This window comes from Pipistrellus kuhlii, unplaced genomic scaffold (genome assembly GCF_014108245.1).
Source record: "Pipistrellus kuhlii isolate mPipKuh1 unplaced genomic scaffold, mPipKuh1.p scaffold_m20_p_1, whole genome shotgun sequence".
Lineage (NCBI taxonomy): Eukaryota > Metazoa > Chordata > Mammalia > Chiroptera > Vespertilionidae > Pipistrellus > Pipistrellus kuhlii.
The window spans coordinates 144,128,907-144,149,739 of record NW_023425404.1 but is presented as its reverse complement, the minus strand read 5'-3'; the positions used below and the strand labels follow the sequence as shown (position 1 = coordinate 144,149,739).

Here is a 20,833-nt window from a genome sequence, read left to right as displayed (position 1 = left end):
ATTTTGTTTTCAAAAAGCAACAAAATGAAATAGAACCTTAATCAAGTTGACAAATGTCAACTACATTATAGTTAAGGTATTAAATGAAATTTAGAGACAAAGCAAAACAAAACAGGAACCATGTTATGGTACATTATGAAAACTAGTGAAAGAAATAGCAACATTGACCATACAACCAGGAATCCCTGAAATGGAAGCATGTCTAGGCCTTGTCTTTTCACTCTAGTGAAAGCAGTACATGCCATGCTGATTTTGAGTTGATCCTGTGGTTAGAAAAGGCTTTGTTTCTTATTCCTGCTTTACCACTTATTAACTGAGTGACATTAGGCGAGTTATCTTTCTGCTATAAAATGTCCATAGTAGTATTACCTATTTCTCCATTCAGAAGCATTAAAAGATATAAACTGTGTAAAAGTACTCAGTGCATCAGAGTTGACCAACATCTGCTATGCTCTCTTCTTCCTTCTTCTTCTCCATCATTAGTACTTTGATATTAATACGATTCAGAATTTTCCATGCTTCTCCTCTAAATCTGTATTCTTACCTGTTGAATTAGCTTTTAATCAGGTTTTGTCTTCAACTCATAGTTGTGATTTCTTCATAACTTTATCTTGCTTATAACTCCACACTATATTCTTTTGTGGTTTAGTTGCATCTGCCAATGACCTTAGTAACTTTAAATGTGCGAAATCAAACTCCAAGAGGAAGAATACATCTTCATTGTTTATCCTTTGAGTGGAGTCTCTAATACCAGCTCATACCTTAGGTTGGTCTGTGATTCTGTTAAGTTCAGGTGAATAACTTGTTGAATCCCATGGCCTATCTGCTGCTGGCTAACAGAGGCAATGGTGGGACATTTTACCCAGAGGGCAATGATCATGGCTGCCGCATGCCTACAACATCTAAACAAATAGACCTTACAAGTTAAGGCTCAAGGACTTACCAAATTATAGAACCAGAGTATGTAGTGCAGCTGGCTCTTGAATTATGATCTGTGTCTCCCAACCCAATGCTCTTTTGAATAGACTTGAAAGATTTCGGGTAATGGTGACATTTTTGCAGGATACTAAAGTTGCTATGAAAAATATTCTATAATGTTGCCACTTACACATTTTCTAATAAAATCCTTAAGTATCAGAATTTTAGTATTTATTGTTTTAATATAAACATAATTATATTCTGTGTCTTGAAGAACGACTATTTATTTTAAAATGTCTTATTTATAATTGAATTCTATTGACTTGTTCTTTTTGCTTTAACTTCCCAGGCTGCTAAGTTGGATATCACAGTGCAAGCTTTGGGGTCCCAATGGGGGACTCTGGATCAAGGCGATCTACCCTGGTCTCCCGGTTGCCAATATTCAGAAGAAGTATTAGCAGAAGACATGACTCTCTTCCTTCTTCACCCACCTCCAGTAATACAGCTGGCGTCCACAGTTCCTCTCCTTCCAGCACGAACTCAAGCTCAGGTAGTACAGGGAAACGCAGGAGCATCTTCCGCACTCCTTCCATCAGCTTCCACCACAAGAAGGGGAGTGACCCTAAGCAAGAACCCACCAACCAGAACCTTAGTATTTCCAATGGTGCTCAAGCTGGTCACAGCGGTATGCAGAAACCCACCTTGGAAGAGCACGTTAAAACCAGGGGAAGGCATTCTGTGGGTTTTAGTAGTTCACGAAGTAAGAAGATAACAAGATCTTTGACAGAGGATTTTGAAAGGGAAAAGGAGCACTCAACTAATAAGAATGTCTTCATCAATTGCCTGAGTTCTGGCAAAAGTGAGGGGGACGATTCCGGCTTCACAGAAGAACCAACTCGCCGTTCCGTGAGGCAGTCCACGAAGAAGCTGCTCACGAAATCCTTTTCCTCTCACTCTAAGCTTTCTAAGCCGGTTCCACAGAGCCAGTCCGTTTCCTTGGCACAGCAGTCTGAATTCTCACTGGAAATCACACAGTTCCAGGAGAGAGAACCTGTATCCGTAAGAGCTTCTCCATCTTGCTCTGTGGATATAACGGAACGGGCAGGAAGCTCTTTGCAATCTCCATTGCTTTCTGCCGATCTTACCACAGCTCAGACACCTTCCGAGTTTTTAGCCTTGACGGAGGATTCTGTCTCTGAAGCAGATGTGTTTTCTAAAAGCGGAAGCTCGGCATCCCACTGTGACAACTTTGGCCACAATGATTCTACCTCTCAGATCTCCCCCAATCCTGCTGCTGTTACAATGGTGACAATAGACCGGATGGGAGCTGTTCCCTGTGCAATTATGTCTCCCGGGAAATATAGGTTAGAAGGTCCATGTAGCACTGAATCTAATTCCTTACCAGAAACCTTGGCTGCTAATCAGAAGGAAGTGTTATTGCAAATCTCTGAGCTCCCTGTTACAAATGGGAGTGACTTAGAGGATCACCTACCAGCAGATACTCAAGGAGAAGAGCCTATGGTATTACAAAATGGTGACACAATGTTGGCGACAAGCTCCCCAAGGAAACTTGGATTTTATGAGCAACATAAAGCAATAGCTGAGCGTGTTAAAGGGATTCATCCTACGTCAGATTCAAGGATAATACCTTCTTCTGGTGATCGTCATATTTTTAACAAAACATATGGATATGATGCAAATCCTGCCAAAGGTATACTGATTTTCTTTGTATAACTTGTAATTTTTATTATAATTATCCAATTTTCTTACTCCATCTCATTAATTGAAACCACATTATACGTATTTTTTACTCTAATATTCTTTCCTGTTTATAATCTGAAATTCGTTTACTATTTGTCCTTAACTTTACATTTTTCTAAAAATGTAATTCAGCAATATTACTCATTTTTCTTAGTTGTGTTATCCAGAATCATACTGACCCTCAGAGGAAAGTGGAAGGAAACAGATTTTGTTTTCCATGTGGCTTTAGCTAAAGCAAGAGTTGTCTTTTTTTAGAGTTTATGGTGAAGTATTGGTATTTCTTAATTAATGTAATGACTATATTCTGCTATTACTACTGGTATTACAACTACTATGACGACGACTACTACTACTACTACTACTACTACTACCAGTTCTCCCAACATTGAAAGATTTTTTCGTCCCACTTACTGTTCTGTGCTCTTTAGATACATTAATTCATTTAATCCTCAAATCATAGAAATCACTCCTCTTGTTATAGCACATTGTACAGGCAAAACAGTTGAAGCAAAAAAAACAACAACAAAACAAAACAAAAAAAACAAACAAACCAAAAAACAGTTGAAGCACAGGTAGCTTAAGCAATGTGTCCAAAGTTACAAAGTTGTATGTAATTGGGGATACAAGCCCCATGAGGTAGGCACTAGTACATTCTCCAGTTAACAGCTGTGAAAACTGAAACCAAGAGACCATATAGCTGGTAAGCAGCATAGCCAAGTTACAACTATCTCAATCCAAAGCTCAGGTTTTTAATGGCCAGCCTACCCTGGCTCTTTCCAAAACATTAAGAATAATAATACTAAAATATAAAATAAAATTTATAAGTCAAATTTATATTATAATTCAAGAATCATAAGATTATATAATTTATCTAACTAGTCCCTCCATGATTATGGCAATATAGTTTGAGAAGGATAAATATTAGTTCTTTTTTAAAAATATTGATTTTTACAGAGAGGAAGGGAGAGGGATAGAGAGCTAAAAACATCCATGAGAGAGGAACATCGACCAGCTGCCTCCTGCAGCTGAGGATGTGCCTGCAACCAATATACAATACATGCCCTTGACCGGAATCAAACCTGGGACCTTTCAGTCTGCAGGCCGATGCTCTATCCTCTGAGCCAAACCTATTTTGGCAATATTAGTTCTTTTTTAATGTTTGGTAACATTCACCTGTGAAGCTATCTGGTGTAGAGCTTTTATTTGCTGGGAGTTTTCTGACTACTGCTTCAATTTGATTAGTTATTCAGGTTTTCTGATATTTGCTGATTCAATTTTGGCAGATTGTATGTTTTTAGGAATTTATCTATCTCGCCTCAGTTGTCCAATTGGTTGGCATATAGTTGTTGTAATATTTTCTTAAAATCTTTTCTATTGCTATGGTGGCACTTGTTAATTCTCTTTTTTAATTTCTGATTTTATTTTTGGGGGGTTCTCTCTCATTTTTCTTGAAGAACCTGGTTAAAGGTTTATGTGTATAAAACAACTGTTGGTTTTATACACACACACACACACACACACACACACACACACACACACAGATATAATTGATTTCAGAGTGAGGAAGAGAGAGGAGGAGATGGATAGAAAAATTAATAATGAGAATCATTAATCGGCTACCTCCTGCAAGCCCCACACTGGGGATCGAGCCCACAACCCAGGAATGTGCCCTGATCAGGAATATTACCATGACCTCCTGGTTCATAGGTCAACACTCAACCACTGAGCTACACCGGCCAGGCTGATTCCAAAAGTTTTAGGCTTCAAAGTAATTACATGATTAAGCAAACTAAACTACCACTATTAATTTTGAAAGTTTTCTGTGAGAGAGAATATTTAAATGATACTAAGTGTTTCCTATATACTTTCAATGGAATATTTATGAAAACTACATCTAAACATTTATATTCATTTTTATTTATTTGTTGTTGTCTTTTGCAATAGTTCTTGCCAGCAGCCTCAGTCCATATCGTGAAGGAAGATTTATAGAGAGAAGATTGCGGTCTTCATCAGAAGGAACGGCAGGGAGTAGCAGAATGATTTTGAAACCAAAAGATGGAAATGTGGAAGAAGTTAATAGTCTAAGAAAGCAAAGAGCAGGTTCGTCGTCTTCAAAAATGAACAGCATGGTAAGTCAATACACGTGCCTGCACCTGATGGAATAATTCCCTCTGTATCTGGCAGTTTCTTGCATGCTAAATGAAAGCAGACTGAAGACTAGACTCCTTACGTTTGAAGGGAAAATGGATCTCCATCATTTGTTGACATACGTCGGAGGTGCTAAGTGTGCACTTAAGACCCTCATGACAGATAGGAGCATACAGAGAGGGCTGCACTTAATTCCTGTCTCCTTTGCTTCTGTAGAAAGTTTGACATTGTCCATTCTAGCACAAAACCCTGGAATGCACAGCTAAGGGAAATGCTGATCCTGAGGATACCCCTGACACCATCATTGCACACCGTGTTATCACCCTCTAGCTAGCATAAAATGTGTCTTTTTGTAAACTACCCTTATGTAAGTACCACCCTTAGACCCTTTAATGGACCCTACGCTGCCTGTCCCTTTACAGTTGCCCTTCCACCCAAAGTGAGGGGCCTGAGGGTCAAGGCAAAATCCACAGCTTTTGCACATTCTAAGTATTAAAGAGTTTCCAAATTCCTGGTCCAAACTGTGGGTGCCTGCTGATGAGGGGAGGGGGGTGGGTGTGTAGGAGGCTGCATCTAGGCTTGCATCTGTGGACTGGGTGTCCTAGAGGCAGGTGAAAGAAGCTTCTTTGTAATATGTGACAGAGTCAGGGGTGGGAAGAGGTGACCGGACCGGTGGACTGCAGCCCAAGGGGTCAGGGGCCCTCAGGTCTCACAAATATTGGGGTGGGCTTGTTTTTTGGAGTTCATTTTATTTACTTTCTCATAGATTTGTCATTTTTTTTCAGTAGCATCTCTGATCCCTAATATTTAGCAGTGTTTCTTTCAAATGGTCTACCTACCTGTTTATTCATTGCATATATGTGAAAATTACATAAAACTATATAATTTTGACATCTCTGTATATGCCAGAAAACCTTTTTAAATGAAATTGTTAGCTTATGTAGTTCAGACCATCATTTTGTGAAGAAGGCTTATGTTACTGAGGTACTACTGAGTGACAGCAAGACCATCACATGTGAAGTTAGAAGTTCTAGCCCTCAGGTCAGGCTTGGCCAGATTTTAATCTTGAGAAAATCAGAAATTGTAAACCAACAAATGATAATGGGCTTCTTGTCTTTATTATACTAAAACATGATTGTGTATATTTACATGTGTATATATAGAAACCTATTATATTACCTATTATATTATATTTCAACTTTCTTTCTTGTTCTTTGGTACTTTGAAACTTATTAGTTTGGCCATTGATTTTTTTTTTTTGTCTAAGTTTAAGAACATGTTAAGAAAGATTTCCAATTGATGTAAAATTATAGGGTATGGCTAATGAATTATTATGAAACATAATAATTTCCATTATTCCTTCACAGAATTTTCATCATTCCTTCATAGATTGTATTTATTTTAATAATTGTGCACTATTTATTACACTTGCCCTAAGGTATGCCTCTTATGTATTCTTTATACCTCATTTTTAGACTACATTTAAATATTTTTCCTTGTAATAGCACAAAATAATTTTTTCTTTGTGATACACTTTCAAGATTTAAAATTTAAAATATCAAAGCACAATAATGTAATTTTACCTTTTATTTAAGACTTCTTATGAATTTTCAAAATGTGTCCCTGCAGTAATGTAGATCTTCCAGTAGATGGCAGGACTATACCATTGCCTTGGGGGAGGAAAGCTTATAAAGCAGCAGATGTTCAGTTTCTAATCTCATGACACACATGAATTAATTACTAAAATTCTGCACACACCAAAAATATTATATTTTTCCAATGTGACAAAAATAGGTATAATTTTTATCAATCCACCCTGGGCAGCTATTGCTGTGTTGGCTGTTGTCATCTTTTTATTTGATAATCTAAGGGAAAAGAGGTCAGTACACCTGAAAAATAGTCAGGTATTGCAGGTTTTAAAAATTCTTGTGACACACCAGTTGAAAATATCTGCTATAAAGTATTAAGGTTGGGACAGAAACTTGGTTAAAATATTGTACATTTTCTACTGGGTTGACAGGTAAAACTTGTTGAAATAAATAATGAAACAGTTGAATTTTCACATGAAACCTATTAAAAATCTCTATTACTGTTTTCCTTTGGATTTGCAAATACTATTTCATCCTTTAGTTAACTATTTAATAGTTAATTTAAAATGCATAAAATATATTATTTATCTCATGATAATCTGAGTGAGGAAGAAATGTTATAGTTCCTTAGGTAATTTTAGCTATATGTGAAACAAGTGACTTATGTATTATAGTTTTTTTGTGTGTGAAAAATAAACCACATTTTCTATATTTCTTTTCCAAAATATTTCAAGCATATGTATATATATATATACACACACTTAAGATACAACCATAGTTTAGCTATTTTTTTTTCTTTTAGAGCAATAATAAGAGCAACATGCATTATTAAGGCTAATTTTAACCAAGGGACTATAGTTAATGCTTCATATATATTATAACATTAAATCCTTACAAAACTATGAACCAAGGGATACTGTGATTGATCACAGTGTGCAAAATAGGAAAATAAGACACTAAGAGGATAAGCACTTGCCCCAAAACACAAATGGTGAGTGGCAGAGATAGGACTGAGATTTGGACCCTAGTTGTCTAACTTTAAATTATGCTTGTTTTTGGGGAATATAATAAATGTAAATTTGTTTTTTATTTTTTGTGCATTATTTATGTGTAATGAAGTTAACACATTTAAGACAAACTGTGCTTGTTTTAAGTGCAGACTGAGACCCTCTTTAAGGAATACAAAAAAGGAATACAATTAAGTATTTGCTAGTATTTCTTGATATATTGATGAATGGTATTAGTGTATTTATTGAGAGATAGCTCATTCAAAAAGGAACATAGTCACAAAAGAAGATACTAATACTTAGAAAGAACTGGAGTACTTTGTACTAGTATAGTTCATGGAGATTTAATTCTATCAATAGGATACGGCTCTATTTAATATTAAGATGCTAAGGGTTTCCCAATGCCCTAATACATCAGATAGACCACAATTGTGAATATTTCAGTCTGATAGGGGAATGGTAGGATGTATAATTCTTTGAATATCAATGGCTCAGAAGATATTAGACTTTGCTTAAATTTATTATAAGAAACCAAAATATATCTGAAACAGTTGTACAAGCATTCACATTTACTATATGTGCTCAAACTGCTTTACATATTTTTAAAAATTTTCTATAATAAATAACTTTATTGACACTTTTCTTAGGTGAGTAAAAATATTAAAAAACAAACAAACACAAACAACACAATAATTTTCCCCCCAGAAATAGGCTCTTTCTTCCTGGGAACTTCCTTTCCAGATTGTGGTATCTCATTGAATAAATGTAAGGATTGTCACGTTTCTCCCACAGCCTTACACAGTTGAAGTCTACCTCCAAATATTTACAGTATCACCCTACTTTATAAGAATTATTAATGGGAGCATAGATTATGTGTTATGATCGATACTGAGGATCTGTCATTACAGAAAGGAAAGTGCCCGAATGTGTGAGTAAAGATAAGATAAACGATGTGATAGCAAATAGTTCCCAAGCCTCAGTGACTTTATAATATGTTTTTCTTAGTCATTGTAGAAGGTGCTGGGAGTTCTGTTCAAGGTCTCATTCTGTATCCGGGCTGTTGCAGCAGCTACTATTGCAAACTTTGCCTTTCACCAGGGCTAAAGAGCTCTCTGGAAGTCCTCGTCCCAGTAATAAGTGCTCCAACCCATGAGCTCACTTCATTGCTCTCACAGCTCATTGACCTAATCATGTGGCCCAAACTAGCCACAAAAGGCACCAGGAAGCAGTTTTTTTCTTGTTTCTGGAAGGGGTAGACCCAGGTATGCTTGGTCAGCACTGATGACTGTCATATTCTCAAGTAATTTATTGTTTCTCTGTTCTTTCAATAAACTGAGATTTCCTGCTTGCCTCTCCTTCCCTTTTGTCATTTAAAGGGTCCTGACTTTATGTCAGGCTGCTCTGGTCACTGTGATTGAGGAAGTAGAAGGCATCTTTGACACTGAAGGATTCATTCATAGCCACACATTTTATTTTTTGGCATGTGCTTTCTTCATGACTTAAAAGCCTTAAGATGTAGATCTAAAAACTGCTCAATTCAATTTCTGGGAACTCTACTATTTGGAAGTATTTATTTTTTATTACATTAAAATGCTGTTTTAGAAAGTTGTGTTATCTTTTAATGACTCAGCAGATGCATCCACAAAGTTGCCCTGAACTATTTGTGCTGAGTGACTCTGACAGCATTCATTTATGGCTAGTTTTACTTTGACACAGCGCAATTTCTTTCATTCACAGCTTGGCATCCTGCTGCCTTTGTGCAGAAACTGTGAATTGCACAGTGAAAACATAAGCTGTAGGACTTCTGCAATAGAAGAACAGACTAGATTTATAATTAAGCAAAATGTAGTTACTTGTAGATCATTAGCATCTCATGTCATATTTTAATCATTTGGTATGACTTAGATATTACTAATAATAGTTAGATAATGTAAGACTAATTAAGCCCTATGTTAAATAGCCGAGCACTTTGCTATGCATTCACTTTTCTTCTATGCCCTACTATGTCCTACTTATTAATTTACCTTTTATTCACTTATCCATTCATCAACACATTCACAGTTTCTTTCAATAGAAACTTATTGAGACATACTCTGAAGATGCAAAGATAAAAGAGACAGCCCTAAAGGGATTTAAAGTTCCATATTGGGAGACATTAATGTGATCTTGTCAGTACAACAGATTTAACCATTTTGACCATCCTAAATGGGGGGAGCGGGAAGGGGAGGCTTGATTTGGATTGTGACCTTTGATACCAAATATTAAAAGGATTAAACAAGAACTACTATATCTCTAATTTATATGGAGTCTATCTCACATGCTCAATAGATGCTGTTGAATATATATGTAAATTTCTCTGTTCTTTGCTAATTTCTACCATTGAGGCCTACCTTTGAATGAACAGGGACTCTGAGAGACAAGAAAGTACAACATTAAGTTTCAAAGAATAGTATCAAAGGAAAGATGAGTAAAAAATCTGTTTGAAGATCTTTCTCCTCTTAATTCTGAAATCTTATGTGAGAATTTCAAATATGTAAAATATTAAAGGCTTTTTGAGGGTTAAAATAATAATTTTAGCTTTTGATTTAACTCATTGTCAATGGAATTAAAATAAATATCATAGCTTGCTACAGGGACATCTAATGAGACAAAGAGATCATTAATATTTTTAAGGAAGTGAAGCCACACAAATCATTCTCTTCAATCCTTTTATACTTTAAGGAGGAGAATCACAACTATTACTCATTCAACATGAAATTACATTTGTTGATAACCAGTATATTAATTTTAGATTAATAGTCCTCATCTATAATGCCTTTATTGATTTTTCTAGTTACTAATGATATTTTTCCTATTAATATCTTTCTCAGTTATATCACATATATGGCAATCACCTTTTAGTTATTTGAATGTGTCTCAATTTACCTGTTACACATTCATCTTTTAAATGGATGAAATTTTGGATGTATTAACATTTCTTTTTAAAAAAATATATTTTATTGATTTTTTTTTTAGAGAGAGGAAGGGAGAGAGATAGAGAGCTAGAAACATCAATGAGAGAGAGTCATCGATCAGCTGCCTCTTGCACACCCGCCACTGGGGATGTGCCCGCAACCAAGGTACATGCCCTTGACCAGAATCGAACCCGGGACCCTTCACTCCACAGGCCTACGCTCTATCCACTGAGCCAAACTGGTTTCGGCGTATTAACTTTTCTTATAGCATTTAATATAGTGCCTGGTACACAAAAAATATGGGTGAATTAAAGGTAAAATTGCTGACTAGGTTACGATACATGCTTTAAGTACAGTCTTTGTGTGTGGTGTACCTATGTATATTTTTGACATTTTGATTTATTATACAAATGTGCATGTACTTTTGTGAAACATTTTTTGATAGACTTTTGTTTTCTTATTCTAAAGTCTTGATCATGAAGGCCATACCAATTATGACACTATTCCAGTAGAAAAATTTATTTATTTTATTTTTACTTATTTTTTTAAAATTTGTTGGGGTGACATTCGTTTTCCAAACCACACATTTTTTAGTGTACAACCCAATAAAACATCACCTATACACTGATTCATGTGTCCATCACCCCAAAAAAGTATTTTCGTCCCTACTCCCAACCCCCTTTGCCCACCTCCACTTGCCTCATTTATCCCTTTCCCTCTACTAGTAGCGGTCACCACACTGTTGTATATGTCTATGTGTTATATGTATATGTTTATGGTTAATCCCTTTAATTTCTTTCATCCAGTCCCCAACCCTAGAAAATTAGCCTTATGGAATGGCATATCAGTATAATAGTTATGGACTTGCCATACAAAGGAGTCAAGAAATTGTGAATTACTCGTAATATTTATTGGAGAACTTATTAAAAAATACAAGTTCTTGGTCAGGTATGTTTAAAGTGACATTTTACAACTCCTGTGAATATTTTAACTAGTCCAACTCACTTTATTTCTCATAAATTTGAAGATTCAGCGTTGCTTTTAAAGAGGCAGAATAAAATAAAGTATATCAGCATTACTTTTAAAGAGGCAGAATTAAATAAAGTATACCATTTCTTTGTTCTTTTACTTTTTGGGTGAGTCATTTTTATTTAGAAGATTTCATAGTTAGTATATTTGATGGACAGAATTATAAATAGCCTATTTATAGTGCTAACTCACTTCATCTTAAATGACTTTAAGATTAGTTTGAGTAAATAAAGTTGCAGTACCATACCATAATTATTAAGTATCTCCTCATACAGTTCACATGAGAATGTGTACAGCAACTAATATTTTCCTCTATAATTACTTTCTTAAAACTTAATATGTGTCTTAGTACCTTATTCATCTATAACAAAATGTCATAGACTGGGTAGTATCTAAATGACAGTAATTTATCTCTCACAGTTCTGGAGACTGAAAGTGCAAGACTGAGGTGCCAGCATCATTACTGGCTCATAACTAGCACCTTCTCCATGTGTCTTACATGGTGGGTGGGTGAGGGATCTCTCTGGAGCCTCTTTTATGCAGACACTAATCCCATTCCTGAGGCCTCCACCCTCATGAACTAAGCAACTCCCAAACACCCTGCCTTCAAAAACCATCATCTTTGGGTATTAGAATCCCAACACGTGAATTTTAGACCATAGCAATAAACAATCAATGTTGTAACAATATCAGTATTAAACAATATTTATTAAAAGCATTGTGGAAAGCATATATTTTAATTTATTATTTACTTTGTTTTTCAAGGAAGTAATTAAGAACATGTGTATAAGAAAATATTTTTCTTTAACCATACTGTATTGAACATACCTGTTAGGCAGTTTATTTCCTTCTAAGATTAATAAATTGGATAATTAAGATTGTTTACCTTTTATTCTTGGGGTTAAAATGCAAAAATTGACAATTTAATTTTTAACTGTGCCAAGTTGTCTGTTTTCTGTGAGATAAAAACAATTTTATGCCTTATTTAGGTAACCCTGTGGGCCAGCATAGCTTTCACAGAATGAGAGAAAGTGCTTATTGATTCAGGATTCATGAAAAATCTCTGACCATTTGAACAGCTGCCTAACCTGTAACACAGATTGGCCTTGAGTAAAATAACTACCTTTACTGAGGGAATAGTCATTGGATTTTGAAGTTTTTACCTTATTCAAATTAGACAACAAGGCAAAATGTATTCATAGAGTCCATTACTCTGAATTTTAAATACAATATAATAATTTAGTAAGTTAACTAATATTTATTTTTACTTCCATGGTCAAGATATATGGTAGTAGAATTATATCGAATATTAATAATTATGGTTGGTTTAGAGAAGATATAAATATTGTAACATATTATTGTTTTTTTGCAATAATTTTTAAATTGAGACAAACATTGATAATTGTATCCCATACTACCATATTTGCAATGTCAGGATAAAAAGGTATGACTTAGAAATGAATCATGCACATACATTTCACATTTTCCCAATTTCTGAGCTAATCACTTATAAATTAGAGTAGCTGTCATTTTATTAGTTTTATCATTTAATTCAGTGATCGTTTTACACTAGTGTTAAAAGGTTGCTCAGAAATACCTCCTTTGTTTACATCTTCTATTTGTGCTTATGTTGTTACATCCAACCTGAGACAGCTTAAGCACTGATTTTATTAGTTCTCTCTTTTCAGATATTTATTGTTTACATTTCTTACTCCTTACAAAATATCAGCTAGGTCATCTTCAACACTACCCAATAACTATTGTTTGTGTCAGTGAGAAACACAAAGAATATTTTGGTAAGAGAGACTCCCATGAATCTGAGCTTTTATCAGGTATTAAGAGGCGCAGGTGGAGAGATCTGGAATACCTTCCCTGCAATCCAGGTCCTTTCTTCCTGCATTTGATTGTTGGATGAGGTTTCGATTGTTGGACATGTAAAATTTCCACATTTACACAGAAGGAGCCACCTTGATGTGAAACATCTCCATTTTTTTTTAAACTATAGTTCTTAGCCTGTACATTATGTGCCAGAACTTATTAACTGGGTGTTTTAACCTGTGATCATCCCAAAGATCTTTGTAGCATGCATGGACATCTTGCAAGGAGCCATAGTCCATATATTTTTATATTCTAGCCTTTTTACCCTTCATATGCGGTCCTGGTTAGACACATTCCATTAAGTGAGATCCACATACAAGCTCTCCTACTAGTGAAACATGTTTAGTTAGCTGGTTTGTTTGTTTGCTAGACGGTCTGGTCATTAGTATGTTTACAAGGAAATTATACTAGTTTCACCTGCCTTTTTACTTCTAGGAAGCATACTCCATTTCCCTCTATAACAGATCAGCTGCTTAATCTAGGCACTAAATATGAATGTTAATACACTCTCCTTAAGCTATCTATCTTGTTCTTGCCACTCACTCCAAAAATAATCCTATCTTTACCCATTAGTCCTCCATTTCCTCTGATGTTAGAGCTATGTTCCCTGTGTTCTTCAAAACACTCGTTTCTACCAGTCTTCCTGATTTCAACCTCTCACCTTCTTTAAACAGCATTTCGTCAATACGTTTCTTCTGTTTTCATCCACAATTCTCAATATCTTTATTATTGTCAGGTTACAACACTACCAAATTTTCCATCACTGAGAAAACAAACAGTAATGTTTGTTTCTATGTCCTGTCTGCTTCTAAAGTTCTCTATCTATTTATTCTTTTTCCTTTCAAGGCCAAAGGTTTTGAAAGACTAGCCTTCTCTAGCCATAGTTATTTTCTAACTGCTCACAAAGCTCCTCAATTTCATGCATTTTAGCTCTTGTATTATACAGGATGTTTGTCAACATCAGCACTATTGATGTTTTATCCTAGATAGTTCTTTGGTGTTTTTGTTGGTTTGTTTGTTTGTTATGCATTGTATAGGACGTTTAATAGCATCCCTAACTTCTACCAATGAAGTGTGAGTTGAACCATTAAGTTAGGGGTGTCGAACTCAATCAGAGAAGGGGCCAAAATCTAAAATCCAGCCTAAATCGCGGGCCGAATGGTTTACTGAACAGTCATAAACTGTCATTGTGATGGAAACGCAGCGGAGTGCAGTGATGACAGCGCGGTGCGGGCCACATTGCAAGGCCTGGCGGGACGGATTTGGCCCGAGGGCCTTGTGTTTGACACATGTGCCTTAAGTTATGGAAACCAAAGGATCTCCAGACATTGCCAAATATGCCCTTCTAGGCAAGAATTGCCCCCAGTTAAGATCTACTCTAAAGCCATCAGTGACTTTATCAATTTTCAGATTTTTTTTTTTTTTTGGTCAGTCTTCATCTTACTTGACCTCTCTTCATCTTTTAACACTGTTGAAGACATTTATTTATTTATTTATTTATTTATTTATTTATTTATTGTATATTTACCATTTCTCCTTTTTCCAGAGCTAACTCTCCTCTGGTTCTTCTTGTTTTCTCCTTCACGACCCCTTAGCAGGCTTCTTCATACTCACACTTTAATCACAGCTATCAGTTGGTGTTTGGTCCATGACCCTCTTGTGTTTTATATTTTACCTGTTCTATCTGAAAATGTCAAATGTAGGTAAAATGATATGCAGAATTCTAATGAAAATACTAGAAATCTCATATCAGAAATATGAAAAATCAGTAGGCATTGAAAAGCACAATATCTTGGGTTTATGGAAATAGAATGAGGGTGTGTGAAAGTTTTTTTGCCTAAGGTGATTAGCTGAAACTGAGGACTAAAACTTTGGCATGGAGATGGAGAAATAGGCAGTAAGCTCTCTTTTGCCCTAATGGTGAATGGCTTCTATCCCTTTGCTCTCCCCATCTATATTATCAGCTTATTTCTGTTTTAGTACACGTATATTTCAGTCTCCTTTTCAGATATTCCAATTATTCTAAACTCCCCCTTCCTCTGTTTCTAAAACACATTGGAGAAGTAGCAATTATATCACTTGAACTAGGACCTTGAAGTAGAGTTAGAATAAATACATTGCAATAGTAAATTTTTGCCTTCACTGCTATCACCCACCACCACAGGTTTCATTTTTGTGTTTTCAAGTTGACAGTAGCTTAAGTTAAGCGAAGGATAAACAATGGCAAAATACTTGGGCATTGTGCAAGCAGTATGTATTTAACCTTCCAGAAAACTTGGCAGCTGCCAGAGAACCACACACTGCCCATCTCTCTCCTGCCCTGTGGTCTCTGCACCTGTTAGTTCTGCTTCATCTCTTTAGAGCTTCCTTCAGATTGTGTCTCAGGCTGGCTGTGGTCAAAAGGAACTTGTAGTGTGCAGTATGTGTGTGCAAAGGGGAGGGGGACATATGAAACACAATCTCAGAAGGGAAGAAAATCTATAAAATACTTTTAGTTCCTAAAAATAAAAAATTAATAATTTAATAAAAATGTAGTAAATAATAAACAACTTTATGTCATTTTCATATTTTTAATACTTCTCCCCAAAAAAATTCCTTTAGTGTTTTCTAACTTTTAATATCTTATAAGAATATATATTTTTATTTTGTCTTTGTGAACACTTGTCTGGAATAAAAGTATCTTGCTTAAAAATCCAAAGCAAATTATCTCTACTAACACACAAACATTACCAAAATGTGATGAAAATAATATGGGGGTTTGGAAACAGACACCATATCTAGTCTAATTTCTCTCACTTAATAATAATGCTATCCACCTCATAGAGTTATAAAGATCAAATGATATATATTTTATGTGAGAAGGCTCTATGAATTTTAAGGAACAATACTGATGGAAATGACACTTATTTTTATTAATAACATGGATCAAAGCCAGAAAATGAAAAAGTATTCATCTAGAAATAAAATATTTTAAAGGACAAACTCAGATTTAAAGTACTACCATGACATTAAGTTGAGCTGGCTCCTTTAAGCCACACACACACACACACACACACACACACACACACACACTACTAGTCATTAAAATGTTTAATTTACTTACATATTAATGATTTCTAAGAATAATCTATTATTTACATGATTTCTCATTTAGTTATTTTTCTGACACTCATACATTTTTCAAAATCAATTTATGTTGCTTAGAAAAAAATTAAGAAGAAAGTAAATTTAAGATTTGCACATTTTAATACATTTATGTTATACTCTAATTAGAAGGCTCACTTAACCTTGTTATTTCCTGATTATGAAATTAGCCATATAGCATCTGTCCTTAAAACAAGTGTCTTGGCTATTTATAAAGAAATTTAATTTGCATTCTTTGTTTTCTTCAATGAAAAGCAAGTTTAATCATTGTGGATATTTATTTATTTACACATTATATAATCCCAGAATAATTTGATAATAATTTGATAAATTAGCACTTTAAAAGTATCTTCTACTAAATCATGAGATAACGTTATCCAAAATAGAACAGGCAATGACTTCAAGGAAATAAATAATGTTGAAGAAAATAGTTATTTATAGAGTATCTTACTTTCTTTAAAAATCAATTTTGAGCTCTATTTTATTTAGTAATAGTGATAGTCTGCCCTGTGATAATTTAAGAATTGTAAACTTTTGTGAGAGACACTTTTATAACAGACTCAACTTTTTACTTCTTTCTTTATCACTTCTTTCTTCATTCTATTGGAACAATACATCCACCAGTAGGGCTTCAGTTTGAAGGGGGTCACCAGCTGTTAGAAAATTCATACATTTGTTAGGTCCTGGTTGGGGTGCGACAGTGTATCTCAGCATGCTGTTGCTTTCATTATATTTATGTTCCAAAAACTGTGGATACATTAATGTAAATAGTGACGTTCAATGAAAGAAGATGAGCCACCTGATATGGTTCATAAATCACGCTGCTTCTCTCTTCATTTTTTAATAATAATAATAATAATAATAATAATATTAATAACAACAGCATGTAGAAAATATCACTCCAAGAGAGTGCCAGAGCACACTGACCCTAAAGATTCACAAGAAACTTGCCCAGCAGTCCATTAAACGTTCCTATAGTTGAAAAAAAGCGAACTGAGGCAGAGATGCTGAGCTGACATTTAGAATTAGAAAAAGGAACTACGAATGTGTGCTTTTCCCCAGTAGCATTCATCTCTGTAGGAAGTCCTGCCTAACAAAAGGGGGTTGGGACACCGCTGTTTTATGTGTAAGGGATACTATAATTTTTTGAAGGGAACCTGACTGCCACCCAGCTGGAAGTCTGTAAGGTTTGCTAACTAAAAAGTTCAAAGATTGCCACTGCTGTCCAGTGTATACATTTGTTTTCCACTTTTTAATTCAGTGCAGTGGGTTGAACATACTGATGTTAAAATCTTCAGCTTTTCATGGTTCTAATGCTACTTGTTAAAAATAATCCATTAGGAATTTTAAAGAAATCAGAACAATTGACCCATACAAATGTTTTTACAAAAATTGTTTTTGTGCTTATAAAATATACTATGAGTATGTGTCTGGCTAAGATTCCAACTCTTGGTAGTGGCAATATTTTAACACTTTTATACTCTACGTTGGTATTATAAATTTTATATCCACTCATCCCCAATAGTTTCAAAGGATACTAATTGGCCATGAAATTCTTGCTTTCAGACTCTATTATATATAACAGAATGCATTATAACTTAACTTTTATTTTGTGTTGGTTATTCTTTTCAAATAAATGAATAAATTTAAAATAAATAATTTTTTATTTTAAATTTATTCATATATTCTTCCATTCACTTATTTCATTAACATTTGTTAATTTATGGTTAGTTACTGAATTCGGTTAAGCCCTAGAGATTCAGTAAAAATGTCAATAGGGTCTAGCGGGAGAGGCAATTGGGCAACCAGGTGGGCGGGGGGGGAGGTGGCAGTTAGAGGGCAACCAGTCCAAAGTGGGGGGCACTTAGCAGCAACCAGGCAGGCAGGCAGGTGAATGATTAGGAGCCAGTGGTCCAGGATTGTGAGAGGTATGTTCAATTGCCAGGAGTTGGACATCCCCCAAGGGGTCTTTGGAGAGAGTGCAGGCTGGGCTGACAAGACATACCCCCACCCCACTGCATGAATCATGCACCAGGCCTCTTATCCTACCTAATAAGAGAGCAATATGCAAATTAACCATCACTCTTTCCCACAAGCTACGCCCACCAGCCCCGCCCACCAGCCGATCAGAGAGAGTATGCAAATAAACCCAACCAAGATCGCTACAGTCACAGAGAGCAGGAGGGAGACATTTCCCAGGCAATGGAGGAAGCCAAGCTTTCTGCCTGTCCCTGCCAGCCAAAGCCTCCACTCAGAGCTATAAAGTTTCAATTATAGAAGGTAAACAAATCGAAACAGAAACTGCTGCCACCACTGAGCGAGCAGGAATCTTGGCTCCACTCTAGGCTACAAAGTTTCAATTGTATAAGGTAAATAAATTCCAGATACCAGGACCTCCACTTGGATCGCTGAGTGTTGTGGCTGGCCTGCAAACCACGACAGGCCCCTCACTCAGGCCACCTCACACCCCAAGGGAACCCCCATCCTAATCTGGGACACCCTTCAGGGCAATCCAGCTGGCCCCCACCCATGCACCAGACCTCTGTACTATCTAATAAAAGTAATATGCAGATTGACCACCACTCCAACACACAATATGGCTGCTCTCATGTGGTCAAAGATCCTGTCCCTATGTGGACATAAGATGGCCAGCAGGAGAGGGCAGTTGGGAGGGATCAGGCCTGTAAGAGAGGGTAGTTGAGAGGGACCAGGCCTGCAAGAGAGGGCAGTTGAAGGTGATCAACCCTGAAGGGGAGGGCAGTTAGAGGTGACCAGGGAGGCAGAGGAGGGAAGTTGGGGCAAAAGAGCTGGCAGGGGAGCAGTTGGACATCAATCAGGCTGGCATGGGAGTGGTTAGGGGATGATCAGGCTGGAAGGCAGAAGTGATTAGGGGCAATCAGGAAGGCAGGCAGGTGAGCAGCTGTGAGCCAACAGTCTTGGATTGTGAGAGGGATGTTCGACTGCCCGTTTAGGCCTGATCTTGGGCCTAAATGTGCAGTTGGATTTCCCTTGAGGGGTCCCAGATTGGAGAGGGTGCAGCTGGGCTGAGGGACCACAACACCCCTGCCCCTGTGCACGAATTTCATGCACCAGGCCTCTAGTATTATTTTAACATTAGAAATATGTTCATTATAAAATTATTATAACATATTAAGATTATTATTGATTTCATAAAAAGTGCTGATTCTTATTTTACTGATTACTTATATTTGTGCAGTGTGAGATGTTAATTCTGTGCGACTTCTCGAACATGGAGTATTGAGTAACAATTATCCTAAATGTCATTAATAAATATAGGAATAGAGTCTTTAGAAAGCTTTATTACTTTCTCTTTAATCTTGAGGCTAGGAAACTAAACTTACCTCTCTATTAGATATCACTTGAAGTACCTATGTTTTCATGATTTTCTTTCATCTAAGGTCTCAAAAATTTGCCATTTTCGGTTCATCCAGGAAGTAACTACATTTAAAGTGCAGTTTTTTGTGTTGTTGTTTTTTTTTTTTCCATGAGACTCAGACAATATTTTTTGAAAGCCTGATTTCTGGCTTATCCAGATTATAAAAGTTGCTTTTCTTTTCAGTGTACACAAAATTAATTTGAGCTCCCAAATAAACGGACAACAGACTCCCTAAAAAATCAGTTTCTCTTTTGTCTCACACCTGATAGAGACTTGATATCTATCATCAGTGCAATGGAGATCATCAAATGATCAGACTATTAAATGATACCTTACAAATGGGGTATTACTGGTCATGTAAAACCATACTCACAGGTGCTTTTTTGAAGCTGGCTTAGATCCACTGGCTTAGTCCCTCACTTGGCTGTGAGAAGGAACATAGCTGAACCCATCACTTACATAGGCTGATTCCTCAACTCTTCATTTGTAACTGACATAGTGATTTGAGGTGAGACACAGACTCAACAGCCTTGAGGCTTGGTTGTGCAAAGGATCACAGACCTATACCAGGAGTTAGACAAGAGATAGAAGAACATAAAATATCAGAAACAAAACAAATAAAACGAAAACAATCGAATTCATGTAAAATCAGAAGAAGGAACAAAACATAGAAAAACAGAAAAGTTAGCAACACCACTTAAATGGTCTTGCTCTTGGAAGTCACTTTGGGATCTAAGAAGAGAAGTTTGGATTGAGACAGTGGAGTGACTTCTCTAGCATTTTAAGTTTAATGAATTTTTTTTGAATTTGCTGTCATCTTTTTGGACTTGTTCCTAAGTTTTGGATAACGGTTCCTTCTTTTTTTTTTTCTTATTTAAAATTTATTGGAGTGTCACTGGTTAATAGAATTATATGGGTTTCAAGTGTGTGATTATGCAATTCTATGATATATGATCTGTATATTGCATTGTGCACCCACCACCCAAAGTCAAGTCATCTTCTGTCACC

General features: G+C 35.9%; 1 protein-coding gene across 2 annotated transcripts in view; it reads left to right on the top strand.

The window, feature by feature from the left end:
• CCSER1 (coiled-coil serine rich protein 1) overlaps positions 1-20,833 on the top strand; it is a 1,094,278-nt gene that overhangs the window by 131,317 nt on the left and 942,128 nt on the right. For both annotated transcript variants that reach the window (XM_036411399.2, XM_036411402.2), the window contains exons 2-3: positions 1,268-2,629; positions 4,624-4,808. In XM_036411399.2, coding sequence (XP_036267292.1) covers positions 1,309-2,629; positions 4,624-4,808 — 1,506 coding nt within the window. In that variant the 5' untranslated portion in view covers positions 1,268-1,308. The remainder of the gene's footprint in view (positions 1-1,267; positions 2,630-4,623; positions 4,809-20,833) is intronic.